Source organism: Schistocerca serialis, chromosome 1 (assembly GCF_023864345.2).
Source record: "Schistocerca serialis cubense isolate TAMUIC-IGC-003099 chromosome 1, iqSchSeri2.2, whole genome shotgun sequence".
In the NCBI taxonomy this organism is placed as follows: domain Eukaryota; kingdom Metazoa; phylum Arthropoda; class Insecta; order Orthoptera; family Acrididae; genus Schistocerca; species Schistocerca serialis.
The window spans coordinates 608,554,585-608,576,193 of NC_064638.1; the positions used below are offsets into that span (position 1 = coordinate 608,554,585).

Below are 21,609 nucleotides of genomic sequence, written 5' to 3' on the forward strand. Positions count from 1 at the left end.
TATAAAATGTAGACTGGCAATGGCAAGGAAAGCATTTCTGAAGAAGAGAAATTTGTTAACATCGAGTATTGATTTAAGTGTCAGGTCATTTCTGAAAGTACTTGTATGGAGTGTAGCCATGTATGGAAGTGAAGCATGGACGATAAATAGTTTAGACAAGAAGAGAATAGAAGCTTTCGAAATGTGGTGCTACAGAAGAATGCTGAAGATTAGATGGGTAGATCACATAACTAATGAGGAGGTATTGAATTGGATTGGGGAGAAGATAAGTTTGTGGCACAACTTGACTAGAAGAAGGGATCGGTTGGTAGGACATGTTCTGAGGCATCAAGGGATCACCAGTTTAGTATTGGAGGGCAGCGTGGAGGGTAAAAATCGTAGAGGGAGACCAAGAGATGAATACACTAAGCAGATTCAGAAGGATGTAGGTTGCAGTAGGTACTGGGAGATGAAGAAGCTTGCACAGGATAGAGTAGCATGGAGAGCTGCATCAAACCAGTCTCAGGACTGAAGACCATAACAACAACAACAACAACAACAGCATGTTCTTTTTTATAAACTCTACACATAGGGTACAATTATTGTACCAATTATTGTAAATGCAAGCGCACCCATACCACCTGTCACCCTTGTTGGGCTCGGTTACTCCGGTTAGGCGGCAGGAGGCCCTTGCATAATTCAGTTAGTTTTGGCGTTTTTTGCTAAGACTGTTAACCCTGTGGCATTTTACTTTTAATCTTCAACTTGCGCATATTTTATAGGGATAAATATTTTATACATCACGATGGCTCACTCCTTTGTAAGCCAGGGTATGGTATTTCTCTCTAATTCTATGACCGTTGATTGCAAAGCTGTGTGGTTCCTATTTTCACAGCTAGAGAACAGATGACAATTCTTGTTACCCTTTCATGTAATTTTATCTCTATAATTCCTTCTGTACACTTGCAAATAATGGCACATGACACAATTTTTAGTAATGCAACTGGCCTTTTATCCTTGTTTATTACCTGCATCCTTTGAGATTATGGTACGTTGTTCATATTTCTAGCATTACACTGTAATTTGATGCTTTTTATCATTTGATAATTACTTAGGTTTTGTCTTTTATATATAGCACATTGCCAGTTAACTATACAAAACAACTTCCCTGCGTTGTAATTTTAATTTCATTCCCTTGTTAATTTTAAAATTAATTGGAATTAGGTATAAGCTTTTTAACCTTTTTGGTCTTAAATACAAGGTGTACAACTTTGCTTCCACTGTTTGCTGACAGGTGGTGACGACGGTAGGTAGTGGTCGAAAGAAACAGATCGCAGATATCAGGCAGTCAGCTTGGACCTCAGTCAACATAACCCCATTCAAACATTAGTCGATTTGTGTCTGCACCGTATAAAGTTGTTCTCAGTCCCATCGAATACTCTCAAGTACGTATGGTAAGGACACTATTAGTGAAAGAACGTGACGTGAGTGGTTTAAACACTTCAAGAACGGTGATTTTAACACCGTAGACTGGCATAGTGGTGGAAGAGAGAATGTTTCCGAAGATGCAGAAATGGAGACATTGCTGAGTGAAGACTCACATCAAACTCAAGAAGAATCAGCACGATTAGTGGGAGTGACACAGCAAGCCATTTCAATACGTCTCAAGGCTATGGGCATGATTCATAAAGAAGAAGCTTGGGTCCTTTGTGAGCTGAAACCAAGAGACATTGAACGGCATTTGTGTGTTTGTGAACAGTTGCTACAGAGGCAAAAACGGAAGGGATTTCTGCATCACATTGTGACCAGAAACAAAAAATGGGTTCATTATGATAACCCTAAATGCAAAAAAATCATGGGAATATCCCGGCCATGCTTCCGTGTCGACGGCCAAACCGAATATTCTCAGCTCCAAGATACTCTATATCAGATGAAGCTACTGAAGCAATGGAACACATTTTTATTTCATTGACTGGCTAATTTAAGTACAAAACAGGGTGCACAGAAGTTGGATAAATTGAAACCTTTAAGTTTTTGGACCTTTCACATACATTTTGGAAACAATTAAAATGCTTGAAAAACGAGTCTGTTACTCATCTTTCAAAACTAAAATTATATCAAATAAGGCTAGGCTTTGATATTTATGAGCCTGTTATATAATAATGTGGTAATGAAACAGGGTTTATGTATGGCAAAAATTTCAGTTGTTTATAAAACCTGTTCAACCTAAAACTGGAAGCTCTCCTTTTCCGGGAATGTAGAACTATATGGTACTAATCAACAGAAAAAAAAAAATCAAAATTTTATGGATTGGCATTTTTGAAAAAAAAAATTCCATAAATTATAAAAAATGTTCAGAACCTTACAAATAAAAAAACCAACAAAATATGTAGAACTGTTCCAGAGATACAGCATTTTTAAATTTATTCCAAAATTCCCATCTTCAAAATGGTATGCGCAGTGTCATCATTGGAAGGCTGTATCTTGGAGCAGAAATTTTTTTTGAGACACAAAAAAAAAAATACATGTTCCTTACTTAGTCCTTCATTTTAATATGCTAAATTCAATAACATCCAAGACTGTGAAGGTAAGGTTTTTTTCCTGGCCTGGCTGAATTGATATGGACTGTTGTTGTGGTCTTCAGTCCTGAGACTGGTTTGATGCAGCCTTCCATGCTACTCATCCTGTGCAAGCTTCTTCATCTCCCAGTACCTACTGCAACCTACATCCTTCTGAATCTGCTTAGTGTATTCATCTCTTGGTCTCCCTCTACGATTTTTACTCTTCACGCTGCCCTCCAATACTAAATTGGTGATCCCTTGATGCCTCAGGACATGTCCTACCAACCGATTCTCTTCTCCCCAATCCTATTCAGTACTTCCTCATTAGTTATGTGATCTACCCATCTAATCTTAAGCATTCTTCTGTAGCACCACATTTCGAAAGCTTCTATTCTCTTCTTGTCCAAACTATTTATCGTCCATGTTTCACTTCCATACATGGCTACACTCCATACAAGTACTTTCAGAAATGACCTGACACTTAAATCAATACTCGATGTTAACAAATTTCTCTTCTTCAGAAATGCTTTCCTTGCCATTGCCAGTCTACATTTTATATCCTCTCTACTTCGGCCATCATCAGTTATTTTGCTCCCCAAATAGCAAAACTCCTTTACTACTTTAAGTGTCTCATTTCCTAATCTAATTCCCTCAGCATCACCCGACTTAATTCGACTATATTCCATTATCCTTGTTTTGCTTTTGTTGATGTTCGTCTTATATCCTCCTTTCAAGACACTATCCATGGATTTTAATACCTGATTTTTCTTTTCTTTCCTTCACTGCTTGCTCAATATAGAGATTGAATAACATCGGGGAGAGGATACAACCCTGTCTCACTCCCTTCCCAACCAATGCTTCCCTTTCATGTCCCTCTACTCTTATAACTGCTATCTGGTTTCTGTACAAATTGTAAATAGCTTTTCGCTCCCTGTATTATACCCCTGGCCACCTTCAGAATTTGAAAGAGAGTATTCCAGTTAACATTGTCAAAAGCTTTTTCTAAGTCTACAAATGCTAGAATCGTAGGTTTGCCTTTCCTTAATATTTCTTCTAAGATAAGTCGTAGGGTCAGTATTGCCTCACGTGTTCCAACATTTCTACAGAATCCAAACTGATCTTCCCCGAGGTCGGCTTCTACTAGTCTTTCCATTCGTCTGTAAAGACTTCACGTTAGTATTTTGCAGCCGTGACTTATTAAACTGATAGTTCGGTAATTTTCACATCTGTCAACACCTGCTTTCTTTGGGATTGGAATTATTATATTCTTCTTGAAGTCTGAGGGTATTTCGCCTGTCTCATACATCTTGCTCACCAGATGGTACGAGTTTTGTCAGGACTGGCTCTCCCAAGGCTGTCAGTAGTTCTAATGGAATGTTGCCTATTCCCGGGGCCTTGTTTCGACTCAGGTCTTTCAGTGCTCTGTCAAACTCTTCATGCAGTATTGTATCTCCCAATTCATCTTCATCTACATCCTCTTCCATTTCCATAATATTGTCCTCAAGTACATCCCCTTGTATAGACCCTTTATATACTCCTTCCATCTTTCTGCTTTTCCTTCTTTGCTTACAGCTGGGTTTCCATCTGAGCTCTTGATATTCATACAAGTGGTTCTCTTTTCTCCAAAGGTCTCTTTAATTTTCCTGTAGGCAATATCTGTCTTACCCCTAGTGAGATAAGCCTCTACATCCTTACATTTGTCCTCTAGCCATCCCTGCTTAGCCACTTTGCACTTCCTGTTGATTTCATTTTTGAGACGTTTGTATTCGTTTTTGCCAGCTTCATTTACTGCATTTTTATATTTTCTCCTTGCATCAATTAAATTCAATATCTCTTCTGTTACTCAAGGATTTCTACTAGCCCTAGTCTTTTTACCTGCCTGATCCTCTGCTGCCTTCACTACTTCATCCCTCAAAGCTACCCATTCTTCTTCTACTGTATTTCTTTCCCCCCCTCATTGTCAATTGTTCCCTTATGCTCTGCCTGAAACTCTGTACAACCTCTGCTTTAGTCAGTTTATCCAGGTCCCATCTCCTTATATTACCACCTTTTTGTAGTTTCTTCAGTTTTAATCTACAGTTCAGAACCAATAGATTGTGGTCAGAGTCCACATCTGCCCCTGGAAATGTCTTACAGTTTAAAACGTGGTTCCTAAATCTCTGTCTTACCATTATATAATCTATCTGATACATTTTAGTATCTCCAGGGTTTTTCCATGTATACAACCTTCTTTCATGATTCTTGAACCAAGTGTTAGCTATGATTAAGTTATGCTCTGCGCAAAATTCTACCAGGCGGCTTCCTCTTTCATTTCTTAGCCCCAATCCATATTCACTTACTACGTTTCCTTCTCTTCCTTTTCCTACTGTCAGATTCCAGTCACCCATGACTATTAAATTTTTGTCTCCCTTCACTACCTGAATAATTTCTTTTATCTCATCATACATTTCATCAATTTCTTCATCATCTGCAGAGCTAGTTGGCATATAAACTTGTACGACTGCAGTAGGTGTGGGCTTCGTGTCTATCTTGGCCACAATAATGCGTTCACTGTGCTGTTTGTAGTAGCTTACCTGCACTCCTATTTTTTTATTCATTATTAAACCTATTCCTGCATTACCCCTATTTGATTTTGTGTTTATAACCCTGCAGTCACCTGACCAGAAATCTTGTTCCTCCTGCCACCGAACTTCACTAATTCCCACTATATCTAACTTTAACCTATCCATTTCCCTTTTTAAATTTTCTAACCTACCTGCCCGATTAAGGGATCTGACATTCCACGCTCTGATCAGTAGAACGCCAGTTTTCTTTCTCCTGATAATGACATCCTCTTGAGTAGTCCCCGCCCGGAGATCCAAATGGGGGACTATTTTACCTCCGGAATATTTTAGCCAAGAGGACGCCATCATCATTTAACCATACAGTAAAGCTACATGTCCTCGGGAAAAATTATGGCTGTAGTTTCCCCTTGCTTTCAGCCGTTCGCAGTACCAGCACAGCAAGGCCGTTTTGGTTAGTGTTACAAGGCCAGATCAGTCAGTCATCCAAACTGTTGTCCCTGCAACTACTGAAAAGGCTGCTGCCTCTCTTCAGGAACCACACGTTTGTCTGGCCTCTCAACAGATACCCCTCCGTTGTGGTTGCACCTACCTGTATCGCTGAGGCACGCAAGCCTCCCCACCAACGGCAAGGTCCGTGGTTCATGGGAGGGTGATATGGACTATGCCTATAATATGTAGACATCTATGTATATATTATACATCTACATACATGCATACATACATACATACTCCACAAGCCACTATACCATGTATGGTGGAGGGTACCAGGTACCACTAGTAGTCATTTCCTTTCCTGTTACAAATGGAGCAAGGGGAAAAGCGACTGTCTGTGCGCCTCTGTATCAGCCCTAATTCCTCATATCTTGTCTTCATGGTCCTTATGCGAAATGTATGATGGTGGCAGTAGTCTTTCTACATTCAGCTTCAAACACTTGTTCTCTAAATTTTCTTGATAGTGTTCCTCAAAAAGAATGTCGCCTTTCTTCCAGGGATTCCCATTTGAGTTCTCAAAGTATCTCCATAATACATGCATGTTATTCGAACCTAGCCTAGGAAATCTAGGAGCTCACCTCTGAATTGCTTCGATGTCTTCCTGTAATCTGAACTGGTGCAGATCCCCAACTTTTGAGCTGCACTCAAGAATAGGTCACACTAGTGTCCTATAAGCAGTCTCCTTTACAGGTGAACCATACTTTCCTAAAATTCTCCCAATAAACTGAAGTCAACCATTCGCCTCCCATACCACAATCCTCACATGCTTGTTCCATTTCATGTAGCTTTGCTACATTACACCCAGATATTTAAGTGATGGGTCTGTGTCAAGCAGGACACTACTAATGCTGTATCCGAACATTACAGGTTTCTTTTTCCTACTTATCTGCAGTAACATACATTTTTCTACATTGAGAGCTAGTTTTCATTCATCACACTAACTAGAAATTTTGTCTAAGCTATATATGAACACTCCCCTTTGAGGACAACATACTAGGCTCTATTACCTAACAAGTCTCCAAGCCATTCACATATCTGGGGACTTATTCCATATTTTAACCTGTTAGCAAAGATACACTCATATCTTTGTTAATAGTCTGCAGTGGGGCACCATGTCAAATGCTTTTTGGAAATGTAGAAATGGTGGTATCTGCTTGTCCATAGTTTGCAGTACATCATGTGAGAAAGGTCAAGCTGAGTTTCACATGAGCGATGCTTTCTAAAACTGTGCTTATTCGTGAATGTATGCATTTTATTCTCTAGGAATTTTATTGTATTTGAACTAAGAAAACGTTCTAGCATTCAACGATGTTGTCTGTAATTTTGAAGTTTTGTTCTTTTACTCTTTTTATATACAGGAGTCACCTGCACTTTTTCCAGTTGCTTGAGATATTGCACTGGGTGAGATGTTAAAGATAAATCTGAGCCAAGTGAGGTGCCAGTTTGTTGGGGTACTCTTTCGAAAATCAAATTGGGATTTCATCTGGACCTAGTTACTTATCTGTTTTCAATTCTTTCAGTTGTTTCTCAATGTCAAGGGTGCCACAATGGCCATGTCCCTCCAAGATACTTGCCAAAGTTTAGATCACATTGTCATATTGCTGACTGGCTGCAGAAATGGGCTAACCATATCACCCTGCAAATATTTACAGCAGCTTGATGTGCAGATGAAGCTGGGAGGCAATATGACATTAGTAACCTCAGTTGCTGGGCTAATCCAACACTTGCGGCTAACATCTCTTTTGAGACTGGAAGAAAAGTTGCCTCATACTAGGTGGGAACACACCCACCCCAATTCTCAACTTGTACTGAATGCTGATGTGCCGTCAAGTGGGTTACAATGTCATCCATCTGGCACTTGTCAGATTGGACAAAACACAATAACACTGCATTAGAACCTCTGTCTGTCGAAACTACACCGTCAACACTGCCGAATACTCTGTTCTCAGAAGTGGCCACATTTCTTAATGTCGACACCAGTTCCCAGTGGATGAATTTCCGTCACAGGAACTTCTGCTGTGACAGCCACAGGATGGATATTAGAGATTCCTCCTCAAGTTATTTGCGTGACTCAGTGTCAGAAAATGATATAAGTCAAGCACTGTTTTCATGTTAGTGGTACAGTAATATGCATGTACACTGGTGTGCAAAACTTAAGGTTAAAAGTAAATTTTGCACAATGTGTCTCGCCCAAGTAACAGACCTCAAAGAAACTGGGACCATAAGGAGAAAGAACAGTTACAGTATACTGCAGAAGGTAGCTGAGAGAAATACGCAATGAGACGAACAGAAATGATACTTTTATTCAAAGACAATAATTGTACTCGAGTCACTGCAATTTACGACGGCCTCTGGACCTCGCCAACAGCGGGACGTGGTTCTTAATATGGTGCGTTATCACCACAGATGGCAAAGCGTGCTCGTGCTGGCCACAATGTTGGCAAGGTGGTGCTGTAGTAAGGCACTCCATTCCTCCACGAGTACGGTTGACAACTGCTGGATGGTCACTGATAAACTGGACGTGCTGCAGTACATCTCCCCAATGAATTCGATCATTGCTCGAGGATTCAATTCAGGGGACTGGACAGCCCAGTCCATCCAGCGAATATTATTTCATTCCAGAAGCTCCTTCACCTGCACTGTTTGATGCATTGTCAGCTATAAAAATGAGGTAAGGGCCAAATGCACCTTAACACCTGAATCACCAAACTCCAGGCCAACCAAGGCAATTATGTTTGACATTGTTTCTGGGTGTCATGTTTGACACTGTTTATGGGTGCATTACATGTGCACCATTGTTGAACTTGATCATTTCGGTGAACAGAGTGTTGTGGTGTGAGGAGATATAATGTTGCACGGGCATACTGACCTCCAGATATTTGAATGTGGTATGCTCACTCACTCGACATTATTGTGATACTCTACTCCTTCCTCATATGCATCTTCTCGGGTGTAAATTCAGTCCTGACTTCATTTATATGGATGACAATGCATGACTGCATCAAACAGCACAGGTGGAGGAGCTTTTGGAACAAGAGGATATTCGGCGAACGGACTGAGCTGCTATTCGCCACTGAGTACTGATGGGATTCATTGGTGAGGTGAATTGCAGCATGTCTACGTGCAGGAATTTAACACCCTACCACAACACCACCTTACCAACCTCGTGGCCAGCATGAAAGCGCATCGCAAAGCGTGCATTACCATCCGTGGTTATCACAAACCCTACTAAAAACTGTGCCTCACCATTTGTAAGGTCCTGGGAACCATCATAATTTGCGGTGACTTATGTATAGCATTATCTTTGAATAAAAAGCGTAATTTCTGTTCATTTCATTGCATATTTCTTTCAGTTACCTTCTGTACTATGTACTGTAGCAGTTCATTCTATGTATGGCCCAAGTTTCATCAAGCTACGTTACTTGCCAGACACACATTATGCAGAAGTTATTTTAGGCCTTACATTCTGCACACTAGTGTAACTTTGTACAAGAGGCTAGGCACCACTATCCTCACGTTGTCAACATGCTAATATGAAATAATCCCTTACTTTTTAAGAGACTGTAGTAACCTACAAACATAATTTATTATTAATATTAGTTGGCTGTAATTAATAGATGTACCAAGTGGTTATAATTAAAGTGCAGCTACTCACAGAGGTCCACTGTGGGCTGTAATTATTGTATGTCAGCAAAACATGGTAGATATACTAATACATCAATACAGAACCGATTTACACTGGAAAAAAGTTAATTCCAATTTTCGCCACCAGGTACAAATCTAGCCCATATAGGAATATTTCCATACCATACATAATGGATTAGGAACAGGAAGAGGGCAGAAAAGGCCAAACACGTGTGAAAGGCATAATGTTGATTTTATTATTAACTGCTGCTTACACAAATAGTTCCATACAAGCACTGGAGATATCGACGAAATGCAGCATCTGTCAAACGACAAGATCAACAGTTGCTCACAGCGTTTCTGGTGGAATCTGAGCAACATTCTCGTGTATACTGGCTGTGTATTCATCGCACCATGTAGTGTAAAATGTGCCTCGTCGCTCCATAGAATATTGCCTGGCCGTGTCATCAACTTTGATCTGTGGCAGAAATGGAAGAGCAAATTCAGAACGTTACTGTGGATCGTGAGGTTTCAGTTGCTGCGCCATCTGGATCTTGTATGAGTACCAGTATAAAATAGACCGCAATACTTTTGGTATTGCTGACTGTGGAATGGGTAATTCTCGAGACACTGCTTGAGCACTAGACTACCCAGGGCAAATATTGCATGGTCAGCAACAGCAACAGCAACCTGATCAGTAACTTACACTGTGATACGATGTCTTCCTCTTCCAGGTGCTGCACCAAGCTCATCCGTGTTTTTTAATTTCATATTCGTTATCTTTACACAATGTAATGACGTTGATCCTTTCCTCAAACCTTTCAGTCAGGGATACTCTCACAATGTAGCACCGCAATTGCTGCTATTCACGTAAAACATTTTCACTACCAGTGCACGGTCTCTCTTCTTGATAGACAAACCGTTCATTCACATTATAGCTTGTCAAATGTCACACCGTCATACAAACCGTGTACAGCACCATATTTGCACATGGTAGCTACAATTGGAACTAATTTTTTCCAGCATAAATCTTTTCCCAATTAATGCATATCTACCTAGTGTTGCTGCCATACGATAATTACTGCCCACATTGTACCTCTGTGAGTAGCTGCAATTTAATTATAACCACCCACTAGTACTAATGTATGGTAAGTATACCAAATACCAATAAAATCAGACAAATAAAATAAACAGCTATCTACCCACTGCCAAATGACCGACTGCAAACTTAAGCACCTACACCAGCTTCAATAACCTGTGCTATTTCATATTACTAGCTCCCCTGGCCTTAGTCAAGAGCTGTTCCTTCATAGTATATTCTGTTTATGCAAACTCCTGACGTAAACCTCTTCAAGTCCCTAACTTTGACTACCTCTTTCATATTTCCTTCTACTGCCACTTCACCCAAATTCCTCTTGCCTGCCTCCTGTCGAACTCTCTTCTCTATAACCCTCTCAGTTTTCTTACTGTAAACAGTGTTAATCCAATTTTGCCACTTCCACCGAGAGCCATTTCTCTCCCTCTACTGCCATAATATTTCCCTACACCTCGTTGTCCCACACACATCTCCCCTCATCCCCTACCCCTCATTGCTGACAGTCCTTTCTTTTTCCATACACCCGTGGCTTTGGACAGCCTTTCATAAACAGTAAGTGTTGTCCCAACTGGATCAACAGTTAGAAGAAGAATGATTTTTCCTTATCTGCTCTGTGTGTCACCCTTCATTCATCATTGGTGAGTAGTAGTTCCCCACTTCCACCCCTTCTCATTTCACTCTCTCAAATCCTTCAGTTTCCATTCTCATCATATTTTATTTCATGCTGTTCCATTGTAGTAAATGAATATACTACTACTACTAATAATAATAATAATAATAATAATAATAATAATAATAATATGTTGTGGTGCCAAAAGCTTAAACTGCCTAGGCACCATACCTTTCGGCCATAGAATGAGGATTGATTCCTTCATTTACAACTTACATTAGGCTTGGTTTTCTTCTTTTATATTTTTTATTTTTATTTATTTTATTTTATTTTTACAGTATTTCTTCCTGTACTAAAAATTCCTTATGTTTCTTAATTTCTTGCCATTATGCTGATAATCCCTTGGTTTGAACTCCCACGTATACATCCTTTGTTGAGCTGCAACATGCAAAATTGACTGTCCCATCCAAAAATATTTGAAAAGACTGAGGGTAAGAGGAAACTTCATAGAAGTAAGTTATCAATTGTGACTCTTCAAGCTTTCCCAGCAGATATGTTTTAAATTTACACATCTGGTACATATGTGAGTTTGACAAGTTATGTCTCAAGAGAGGTAGACTGTTAGGCAGCCTTGCATTTTTACTGAGATGCCACGACAAGCAAACCATTCCTATGTTTGCTAAATTTAAACATTATATAAATTCTGTGGCTGCCATTAGAATTAAACAATGGGCGAATGCAGCACTTGTGAGAGAAAGGATGTGCTATACACGTCAGGAATTTTGTTTGCTGTCCAGACAGTTACTACCACTCCATCTGAAGATTTCACCGAACCTTTCAGCGGTATCCTGGAACTGGGTAGATAGTGCCACTTGCTCATTAGCTAATTGGACTGAACTACAATCTAAGGTTCATCAAATGACAAAATATGATTGACTCAAAGCCCGAATGCAAGAAGACATGCCAAGAAGACGTGCCTTGTTTAATCTTACAGACAAGACTTTGACGATGCTGCAGTTTCAGTGCTAGGGAAGGGTCTGGATTTTGCACCTACACCATTCGCATCTGAGATGTGATTAGTGGAATAGAGCAGGCTGTTTCGAAACTTCCTACGATGCTGTCAAAGAGATTAGGTGTGACACATGCCACATCTTGACTCGAGCTCTCTAAGAAGTCCAATTTTAACATCATCTCAACTGAAAGAGAATTGAGAGGAGACCAAGACATTATCTTACCTGATGACAACGGAAATGCTACTGTGCTTCTCCCACGCACGGAATATTATAACAAGATGCACAAACTGCTCGATGATTCTGCATACCGTAAATTAAAAAGTGATCTGACAGGTAGGATACAAAGAGAGACTCTGCAACTCAGGAAGAGCTCGATTCCAGGGCAAGTCACTAAAGGTTTGTGTCAACAGGCTGCAGTTCCTCCTGCACTCTATGGCCTACCCAGGATCCATAAGAATGGGGTGCCTCTCCATCCCATTGTTAAGTAACATAGAAGCACCTACTTATTTTGTTGACAAACATCTGACGTCACTATTGGGATAACTCATAGGCAGGTGCAAGTGTCATATTCAAAACTCTAAAGATTTTATAGGTCGCAAGAAAACTCTTAGGTTGCAATCATCAGATCTCTTAGTAAGTTTAAATGTTGTGTCTTTATTTACAAAGGTGCTGTTTCACAGGACTCTTTAGAGCTTATTAGCAAAAACTTTGAGGAGGACATAGTGGCATTATTTAAACATGTGCTTGCTCCAACATACATCTTATTTCATGACCAATATTTTGAGCAAGTGGACAGTGTCACCATGGGAAGCCCTCTGTCTCCTGTGGTGACCAATTATTTTATGGAGGACTTTGAAGAAAAAGCACAACATTCAGCTATTCTCAAACCCTCTTGTTTTCTGCAGTATGTGGATGATACATTTCTGGTGTGGCCACATGGACTTGATACTCTACCTACATTTCTTCAGCATTTAAATTTGCGCCATCCAAATATAAGCTTTGCAGTGAAAGTGGAAAAAGATGGTACTTTACCCTTTTCTTGATGTTTTGGTATGTAGGAAAGCAGATGGAACCTTAAGACATAGCGGCTACTGAAGCCAACACATACAGATCTATATCTCCTGGCCACAAGCTGCCATCATCATGTGCAAATGTAGTAGTACCTTACATATGTTAGTTCATAGAGCATGGAGTATCCGATCCTGAAAGCCTGTCAAGTGAAATACATAATTTGAAGCAGTGTTCTGACAAAATGGTTACTCTGAGAGACAGATACGTCATGCATTCAGGCCAAAGTGAGTTCAGTCTATGGAGCAAAATTAAAATACAAAGACACCCACCACTTTGGCATTTTTGCCATATTTTGGTGCCATGTCGTCAAGAATTGGAAGAGTCCTCGGACGATATGACATTAAGTGTGTTTTTCGACCGTCTGCAAAACTGAAGAACTTTCATTTAAGGATGCTTTTGGCCTGAGGAAATGTGGTGTGTACAAGATCCCTTCTCGATGTGGGGCAGCATATATAACCCAGACATGTTCACAGTACAAGAATGATGCACTTAACATCAGCGTCATATACGCCTGTGTCAGCCGGTAAAGTCGGCTATTGCGGAACATAGTCCGAATAAAGGATATCACATGATTTATGAAAAGACAGAAGTCTTAGCCCCAGCATCATCTTTCTGGGATTGCATCATTAAGAAAGCAATACACATCCAATAATCTCATCAGCAGATATGCGGGATTCCAACTGAGCACAGCCTGGAACCCTGCATTGGCTGCTATTAAATCACGATGAGAAAATCAAGATTTTTTTTATATAACAGACCTGTCATGGCACTGGTCTATTATAGTTTTTTTAGTGAGTGACATCTGGCCGCACTGTTAGTAAACATAGCGCACAGCGCATGCACAGGAGGGCCGCTCTGCGATTGTCAACAGAGGGTGTTTTAGTATGGCACCATACAGCTGCAAATCATTGCGCATGCGTGATTTCCGCACCTGCGCTGTCTTTGCGTGCATGTTCTACATGCAGGATGTCGATGTGCGCATACAGTTTGTTGTACCTAGCCACCAGCAAGGATGAACCACCTGAAGATGCCGCACAGTTGCTCCGAGGAAATCTCTTGTTGTAAATGTTTGTTATAAGGAAGATGCCATATTCATGACAAACCTAATCGCCTAACCAAAGAGAAAGAGAAAGCAATAGTCCCCATTCTCTTACACATGTTATTGAACTATAATCTACAGAGTAGTTAGTTTTCCTGTTCAAACTGTAAAATTGTCCTTCATGAATTATTTAATGGAACAAACTATTGACAGGTTATGGAGAATTTTTTTCCCAGGGAACTGAGCTCCATGTTGACCTTTTAGTTTATTATGGCTTTTGGCCCCTTTCTTCCATTCTTTACAAACTTCTATAAAATATGATAAAACCTTTGTAAATAAGGGATACATGTTAAAACTCTCATGAAGTGCCCAGTATCTGTCATGTGATAAGACTGACTGTTTTCTTTTGGAATGCAAGGGAGCCATATATTGTGATGCCACTAGGTCAACTGTGTTATTTAGAATTCCATTCTTCACTTTTTTGTTACTATTATTACATTTCCAGATTTTCACAGTCCGTATAGCAGGGCTTCAAAATGAAAAGCTGTTTCATGTCATTGTAATTTACCTTTATCAGCAAATCAGCTGCATCATATTCCACATTCTTAAAATAAGGATTTATTTTCATTTACTTTTAAGTGCAGCTGTACTAATTTTTGTGATAGTACAATTAATTTTACTCTTATTAACATTTTTGTGTTTTTTAGGTGAGTGCAGCATTACAAGGTCAAACAGTACCTGTAACAGTGCGCCAGACATCACAGAGCCCAGTTCGCATCCAGGCAGCAACCAGTGGCACTGCTCCACTAGTAGCAGTTGCTGTGCAGCCTGCGAGTCAGGTGACACACACACAAGCAGCACCTGGCTCATCAAACGATACGGTGAGAAATTTTTATTAGTGTACTTCCTCTAACCGTGCTAGTATCTCCAAAAACCAAAAAAGCATTCTTTTGTGGAAGAAGGTTATATAGAAACTCAGATTACTGGTGGAGGAGACAAATAACAGAACAAGGGCATTTTCATTTACATTTTGTCTACTCTGGGTCACTTTTCCTATACTGCTCCGTATTTCCTCTTTCTTTGTCTCCATTTTTTCCCTCATCAACTCATTTCTGTACTGTACGGTTCCCACCCTTGTGACTCCCACATTGTGAACTCATAACGTCACAGACTGGAGTTTGTCTATGACGTTTAGTTAGTTTCTTCAAATATATTTTTGACTATACTTATTTTTTTAACAGAAGAAATATTGAATTTAATTGATGAAAGGAGAAAATATAAAAATGCAGTAAGTGAAACAGGCAAAAAGGAATACAAACGTCTCAAAAATGAGATCGACAGGAAGTGCAAAATGGCTAAGCAGGGATGGCTAGAGGACAAATGTAAGGATGTAGAGGCTTATCTCACTAGGGGTAAGATAGATACCGCCTACAGGAAAATTAAAGAGACCTTTGGAGATAAGAGAACGACTTGTATGAATATCAAGAGCTCAGATGGAAACCCAGTTCTAAGCAAAGAAGGGAAAGCAGAAAGATGGAAGGAGTATATAGAGGGTCTATAAAAGGGCGATGCACTTGAGGACAATATTACGGAAATGGAAGAGGATGTAGATGAAGATGAAATTGCAGATAAGATACTGCGTGAAGAGTTTGACAGAGCACTGAAAGACCTGAGTTGAAACAAGCCCCCGGGAGTAGACAACATTCCATTAGAACTACTGACGGCCTTGGGAGAGCCAGTCCTGACAAAACTCTACCATCTGGTGAGCAAGATGTATGAGACAGGCGAAATACCCTCAGACTTCAAGAAGAATATAATAATACCAATCCCAAAGAAAGTTGGTGTTGACAGATGTGAAAATTACCGAACTATCAGTTTAATAAGTCATGGCTGCAAAATACTACCGCAAATTCTTTATAGACGAATGGAAAAACTAGTAGAAGCCGACCTTGTGGAAGATCAGTTTGGATTCCGTAGAAACACTGGAACACGTGAGGCATTACTGACCCTACGGCTTATCTTAGAAGCTAGATTAAGGAAAGGCAAACCTACGTTTCTAGCATTTGTAGACTTAGAGAAAGCTTTTGACAATGTTGACTAGAATACTCTCTTTCAAATTCTGAAGTGGCAGGGGTAAAATATAGGGAGCGAAAGGCTATTTACAATTTGTATAGAAACCAAATCGCAGTTATAAGAGTTGAGGGGCATGAAAGGGAAGCAGTGGTTGGGAAGGGAGTGAGACAAGGTTGTTGCCTCTCTCTGACATTATTCAATCTGTATATTGAGCAAGCAGTGAAGGAAACAAAAGAAAAATTCAGAGTAGGTATTAAAATCCACAGAGAAGAAATAAAAACTTTGAGGTCTGCTGATGACATTGTAATTCTGTCAGAGACAGCAAAGGACTTGGAAGAGCAGTTGAATGGAATGGACAGTGTCTTGAAAGGAGGATATAAGATGAACATCAACAAAAGCAAAACAAGGATAATGGAATGTAGTCTAATTAAGTCAGGTGATGCTGAGGGAATTAGATTAGGAAATCAGACACTTAAAGTAGTAAAGGAGTTTTGCTATTTGGGGAGCAAAATAACTGATGATGGTCGAAGTAGAGAGGATATAAAATGTAGGCTGGCAATGGCAAGGAAAGCATTTCTGAAGAAGAGAAATTTGTTAACATCCAGTATTGATTTAAGTGTCAGGAAGTCATTTCTGAAAGTATTCGTATGGAGTGTAGCCATGTATGGAAGTGAAACATGGACGATAAATAGTTTGGACAAGAAGAGAATAGAAGCTTTCGAAATGTGGTGCTACAGAAGAATGCTGAAGATTAGATGGGTAGATCACATAACTAATGAGGAAGTATTGAATAGGATTGGGGAGAAGAGAAGTTTGTGGCACAACTTGACCAGAAGAAGGGATCGGTTGGTAGGACATGTTCTGAGGCATCAAGGGATCACCAATTTAGTATTGGAGGGCAGCGTGGAGGGTAAAAATCGTAGAGGGAGACCAAGAGATGAATACACTAAGCAGATTCAGAAGGATGTAGGTTGCAGTAGGTACTGGGAGATGAAAAAGCTTGCACAGGATAGAGTAGCATGGAGAGCTGCATCAAACCAGTCTCAGGACTGAAGACCACAACAACAACACATACTTATTTTCTACTTGTGGCCGATTGCTTTCTTATGGGATATTAACGGTAATTTACCCTCTAATCTCTGAAGTTTTTCATATTATATGTTCTCACATTCAACAACAAACACTGTTTTGAGCAGTAAGTGAAAATAGTTTCCGTAGCGATGAAAGTTGTTCCATTATGAAAGTGAACTTCCATACGGCACCTGATGAAATGTTAACACTTGTTAAAAGGTAGTACTTTTTATTTGATATATTTAATTATTTTCCTGCAAACAGTATTAGCTTTAAGTACTAATACATTGAAGGTGGAATCAGCAGCTTATGATAAATAGCATGTATTGATAGAGTTAAATGTGGTGTGATACTGCAGTGGGCCCTCATCAGACCTTGTCTGATGAAAGACGTACATATAGAAATGAATAAGCAAATATCATGGAACAAAATATAAGAAAATTTTGCCAAGTAACAATCACAGCTTCATTAAGATGTGCGAGATCTTCATTATAATAAATCAAAGTTTCTTACTGTGAACAAGATGTGGTCTGGCCAAGGAAGGGACAGAGTGGGAGAGGAAATTACTAGAGCATCCAATCAGTGTCTTCCCAGTACAAGAGACCATGCTTGAGTGAGTTAATACAGTAATTAAATGTGTAAAGGAAAGAATATGTTCACCATGTAGTGGAGATGCTGAGTTTTTGGCCAACAAGGACTTCATCGAAAACAGTCAATGCACACACACACACACACACACACACACACACGCAGTCTGCTTGTGTCTGATACGTGTGGATGGATATGTGTGTGTGTGCGCGCGAGTGTATACCTGTCCTTTTTTCCCCCTAAGGTAAGTCTTTCCACTCCCGGGATTGGAATGACTCCTTACCCTCTCCCTTAAAACCCACATCCTTTCGTCTTTCCCTCTCCTTCCCTCTTTCCTGACGAAGCAACCGTTGGTTGCGAAAGCTTGAAATTTTGTGTGTGTGTTTGTGTTTTTTTATTGCGTCTATCTACCAGCGCTTTCCCGTTTGGTAAGTCATGGAATCTTTGTTTTTAATGTATTTTTCCCATATGGAATGTTTCTTTCTATTTTATTTAACTCCTTACTTAGTCATATAAGCATGGGTGAACATTGGGGGGTGCCCTCCTGTTATGTCGTTCTGCAGGTATACGTCTGGTAAAATCTATTCTCCAATGTTCACAACAGCTGGATATTCCCAGAACCAGGATGCAATGCATTCTGAAAGAAAATCTATATAAACCCTACTCTTCTTTTCTTTCCTTCCTTTAACTTTGTAAATGACACTGACTATTTCCTAGTGAACCACATGTCTCAAGCAACCAGACACTACTAGTGATCAATCAGTTTTCCTTTTTAAAGTTACAATCCTAGCTCACAGGTTTACTGAAAATCTCCTTCCATTGCTCAGTAGCCCTTTAGTTTTATCATCTTTTGAACTTACAATACTAACCTAAGAATTCACATTCCGCTGTTGTGCGCACACGCACACGCACACGCACACACACACACACACACACACACACACACACACACACACACACACACACACACACACACGGTGTTTTACACTGTATTCTAACATTATGCTTTTGTTCCAGGCTCAGTGAAATGTGGAAATGAATCAGAAAGAAGAGACTGTTGATATAAGTATCAATTTGTGTATAACATCAGTAATTTAATTTTTCAATAATTTGTTCCCTCCCATATCCAGTTTGTACAATGTGTATTTTAATACTGATGTTGGCTTATCGTTTTAGCCATAGCATTTAGTTGTAAAAGGTGTACCATAACGTAAATGTCGATGTCAAATTGTGCAATGAGTAAATCACAGTATAACACAACTTGATGTGTGTACCATTTCAGTTTACTGTGAGTCACAGGCCTACAGCATAAAGAAGTGTTCTGCTTAAACTGATTCACACATCTTATTTTCAAGGACAGACTCTTTTCTGATGTTTGAAACTCAAACGGAAGAACTTGAATGTTCAGTGAGAGATTTGTACTTAAGAGAATTCTTGAAATAACCACCCATGAATCGTATTTAGTTCCAAGAAAAGTTTTTTCAGTAATATTAGTAATTATACAATTTACTTGTAATTCATGGACATCCTCACCTACCCTGCTTCAAGTATCATTTAAATTAGCATCCATCTGTAAACAACTTTTAGCGAAATGCCTACAGTGTTAAGTTGCAGTTCTTGGTAAATTAAAAAAAAATATATAATGAGTGAAAACATATACATGTATGGAACTCCATGAAATATTTATGTACTGATGCATGCTGGCAAAAATTTTTTTTTTCTTCATAACCTGTAGATGATTCTTCTTGTGTCAACAAGTAGTGTTTAATGCACTACATACATGTTAGAGATAGGAAAAAATGGCTTCCTGAAGTTAACATTCACAGATGGACTAGTAATGTAGGTCTAAATAACCATTTCCTCTGTTTTTAATGTATTTCATAACTTTCATTTTGTATTGTATTTTCACTGTATTGCATACTATATTATTTTAATCTTGTTTGTTACAATGCTTTTTAATGGTCATAGTTGTAACAATTTAGTATGATCTGTCCTTGAAAAGAATAGAATGTGGAGAAGAGAAAGATGATACATGCACATTTTAACAAACACAGTTTTAAAACCAACAGACACTCCAGGCTAGGCACATTTGTGAAACAAATAATTGTCATGTTTGTATGTGATAAAATAAATGTAACTGTCAAGTTTATATTTAAGTGAGTGTAACTAAATGGATGTCTGAAGACTGTAAGTGGAAGACTTGTTGTATCTTTCATAAAATCGTGTAAATTACAGTGATCTGAATTTGTACATAAAATGAGTTTGTATTTCTGTGAAGATCCAAATCCCATCTGTTTCTTTTCCTTTGTTCCTCCTCTATATAAGACCTTTTCAGGGGTGGTGGTGGGAGGGGAGAGGAAGGGGGAGGGTGAGATGAAATACCCATAACCTCTCCCTGTAATATAGACTGTGAGGCAACAATTATATTTATCTTGTCATCATGTGGTCACTGCACAAAAAGCCTACAGCCCAATCAACAACAAAAATTAGGGTGAAGAAACATGGAGCCACAAAATTTTGTGTTGGTAGAAAGGAGTGCCGTGAACAACGTACTAAAAATCCTGACCACTGAGGCATGTGCATTAGGGAGGGGGGCCACATCCAGAGGTCATTTTTTTATGTTTTTCTTGAATAACTAAAAAACAGTGACTTCTGTCAAAAATGTCTTCCAGTGCCAAATCAAACTGCATTAAATATAGTGCAAAAAAACCTCATTCATTTTTTCTCGAGGACTAACAGTTTCCGTGTTTCAGGGGTTGGAAAAATCTCAGATTGTTCTAATAATATAAAATCAAGGTCTATCTTTAAGTGAAGTGGGTTAAAAACAAATATTAAACATGTGTGTGTGTGTGTGTGGGGGGGGGGGTAAGGTAAAAGTACAAGGGAAGAAAACATGTCACCAGTTTGTGGTCATGTGCTTCCCTCCTCATACTTATGCAAACTGAAGAGTGAGGAGATGATTCCACACCTGTTCTACCCCATTACATCACAAGAAGCAACTACAGAGTGTTTCACAATGTTATACCAGCCCCCCTCATCACGCCTGATGAATCACTGGCAACACAGTACGCAAATATGCCTGGGACAGCACATTTATTTTCCACAAATTGCGTTAACACCACATGGAATGCAGATATATTTTTATAATAATACGAATTCAAGTAACACATATGGACAGAATTTATTTAAATAACTGCACACTGTTCTACACTGCTAGAGGGGAAATTGTTTCTCACTCAACCTGTTTGGCAGCTGTGGGATTCTTTCAGAAAAGACAACACCCCCACCTCGAGCTGCTTTTGAGTTTGCATACAGGATTCTCTGCATTTCCTGTCCATTTCTCTTACATGAATAGGCAAAATAACTTCAGTGGGCATGTGTTTATATATTGGAGTTATTTTCAATTTATTAAATGAGTGCTTATTTGCAGTTGTTAAGTGAGCTGTTATATAAAACTGCTCAACAGCTGGAGCTGTCAACTGCCAACTACGCTGGAGTGCCTCTCCCAAGTGTAAAATACAGTCAAAATGTATTCGACGTTGATGATATGCTTTGATGTGAAACACATTCCTGTAAGCAATGGCTGAGTAGTGTTTAATTTTAAGTGTGATGTTGTCAGTGACCTAGGTAGTTTTGTTGCGAAAGGGATTGGAATGGTAAATGTAGCACCTTGCTGCCTTCTAACGTTGACAGCGTGTTGTGAAACAATGTAACTTGTGTTGTAGTCATTTGGTGATTAATTAACAAATGGTTGGAAAATTACTGCATTTCTTCACCATTAATTATGTTGCTGGTAAACTACCTAAATGACTTCCATTGAGGAACTGC

The 21,609-nt window shown here is 39.3% G+C and overlaps 1 protein-coding gene across 4 annotated transcripts in view; it reads left to right on the top strand.

Moving 5' to 3' along the window:
• LOC126477588 (helicase domino) overlaps positions 1 to 20,038 on the top strand; it is a 423,343-nt gene extending 403,305 nt beyond the window's left edge. For all 4 annotated transcript variants that reach the window (XM_050103628.1, XM_050103631.1, XM_050103630.1 and 1 more), the window contains 2 exons: positions 14,757 to 14,930; positions 18,799 to 20,038. In XM_050103628.1, the coding sequence (XP_049959585.1) occupies positions 14,757 to 14,930; positions 18,799 to 18,807 (183 nt within the window). In that variant the 3' untranslated portion in view covers positions 18,808 to 20,038. The remainder of the gene's footprint in view (positions 1 to 14,756; positions 14,931 to 18,798) is intronic.
• Positions 20,039 to 21,609: the final 1,571 nt, after the last annotated feature.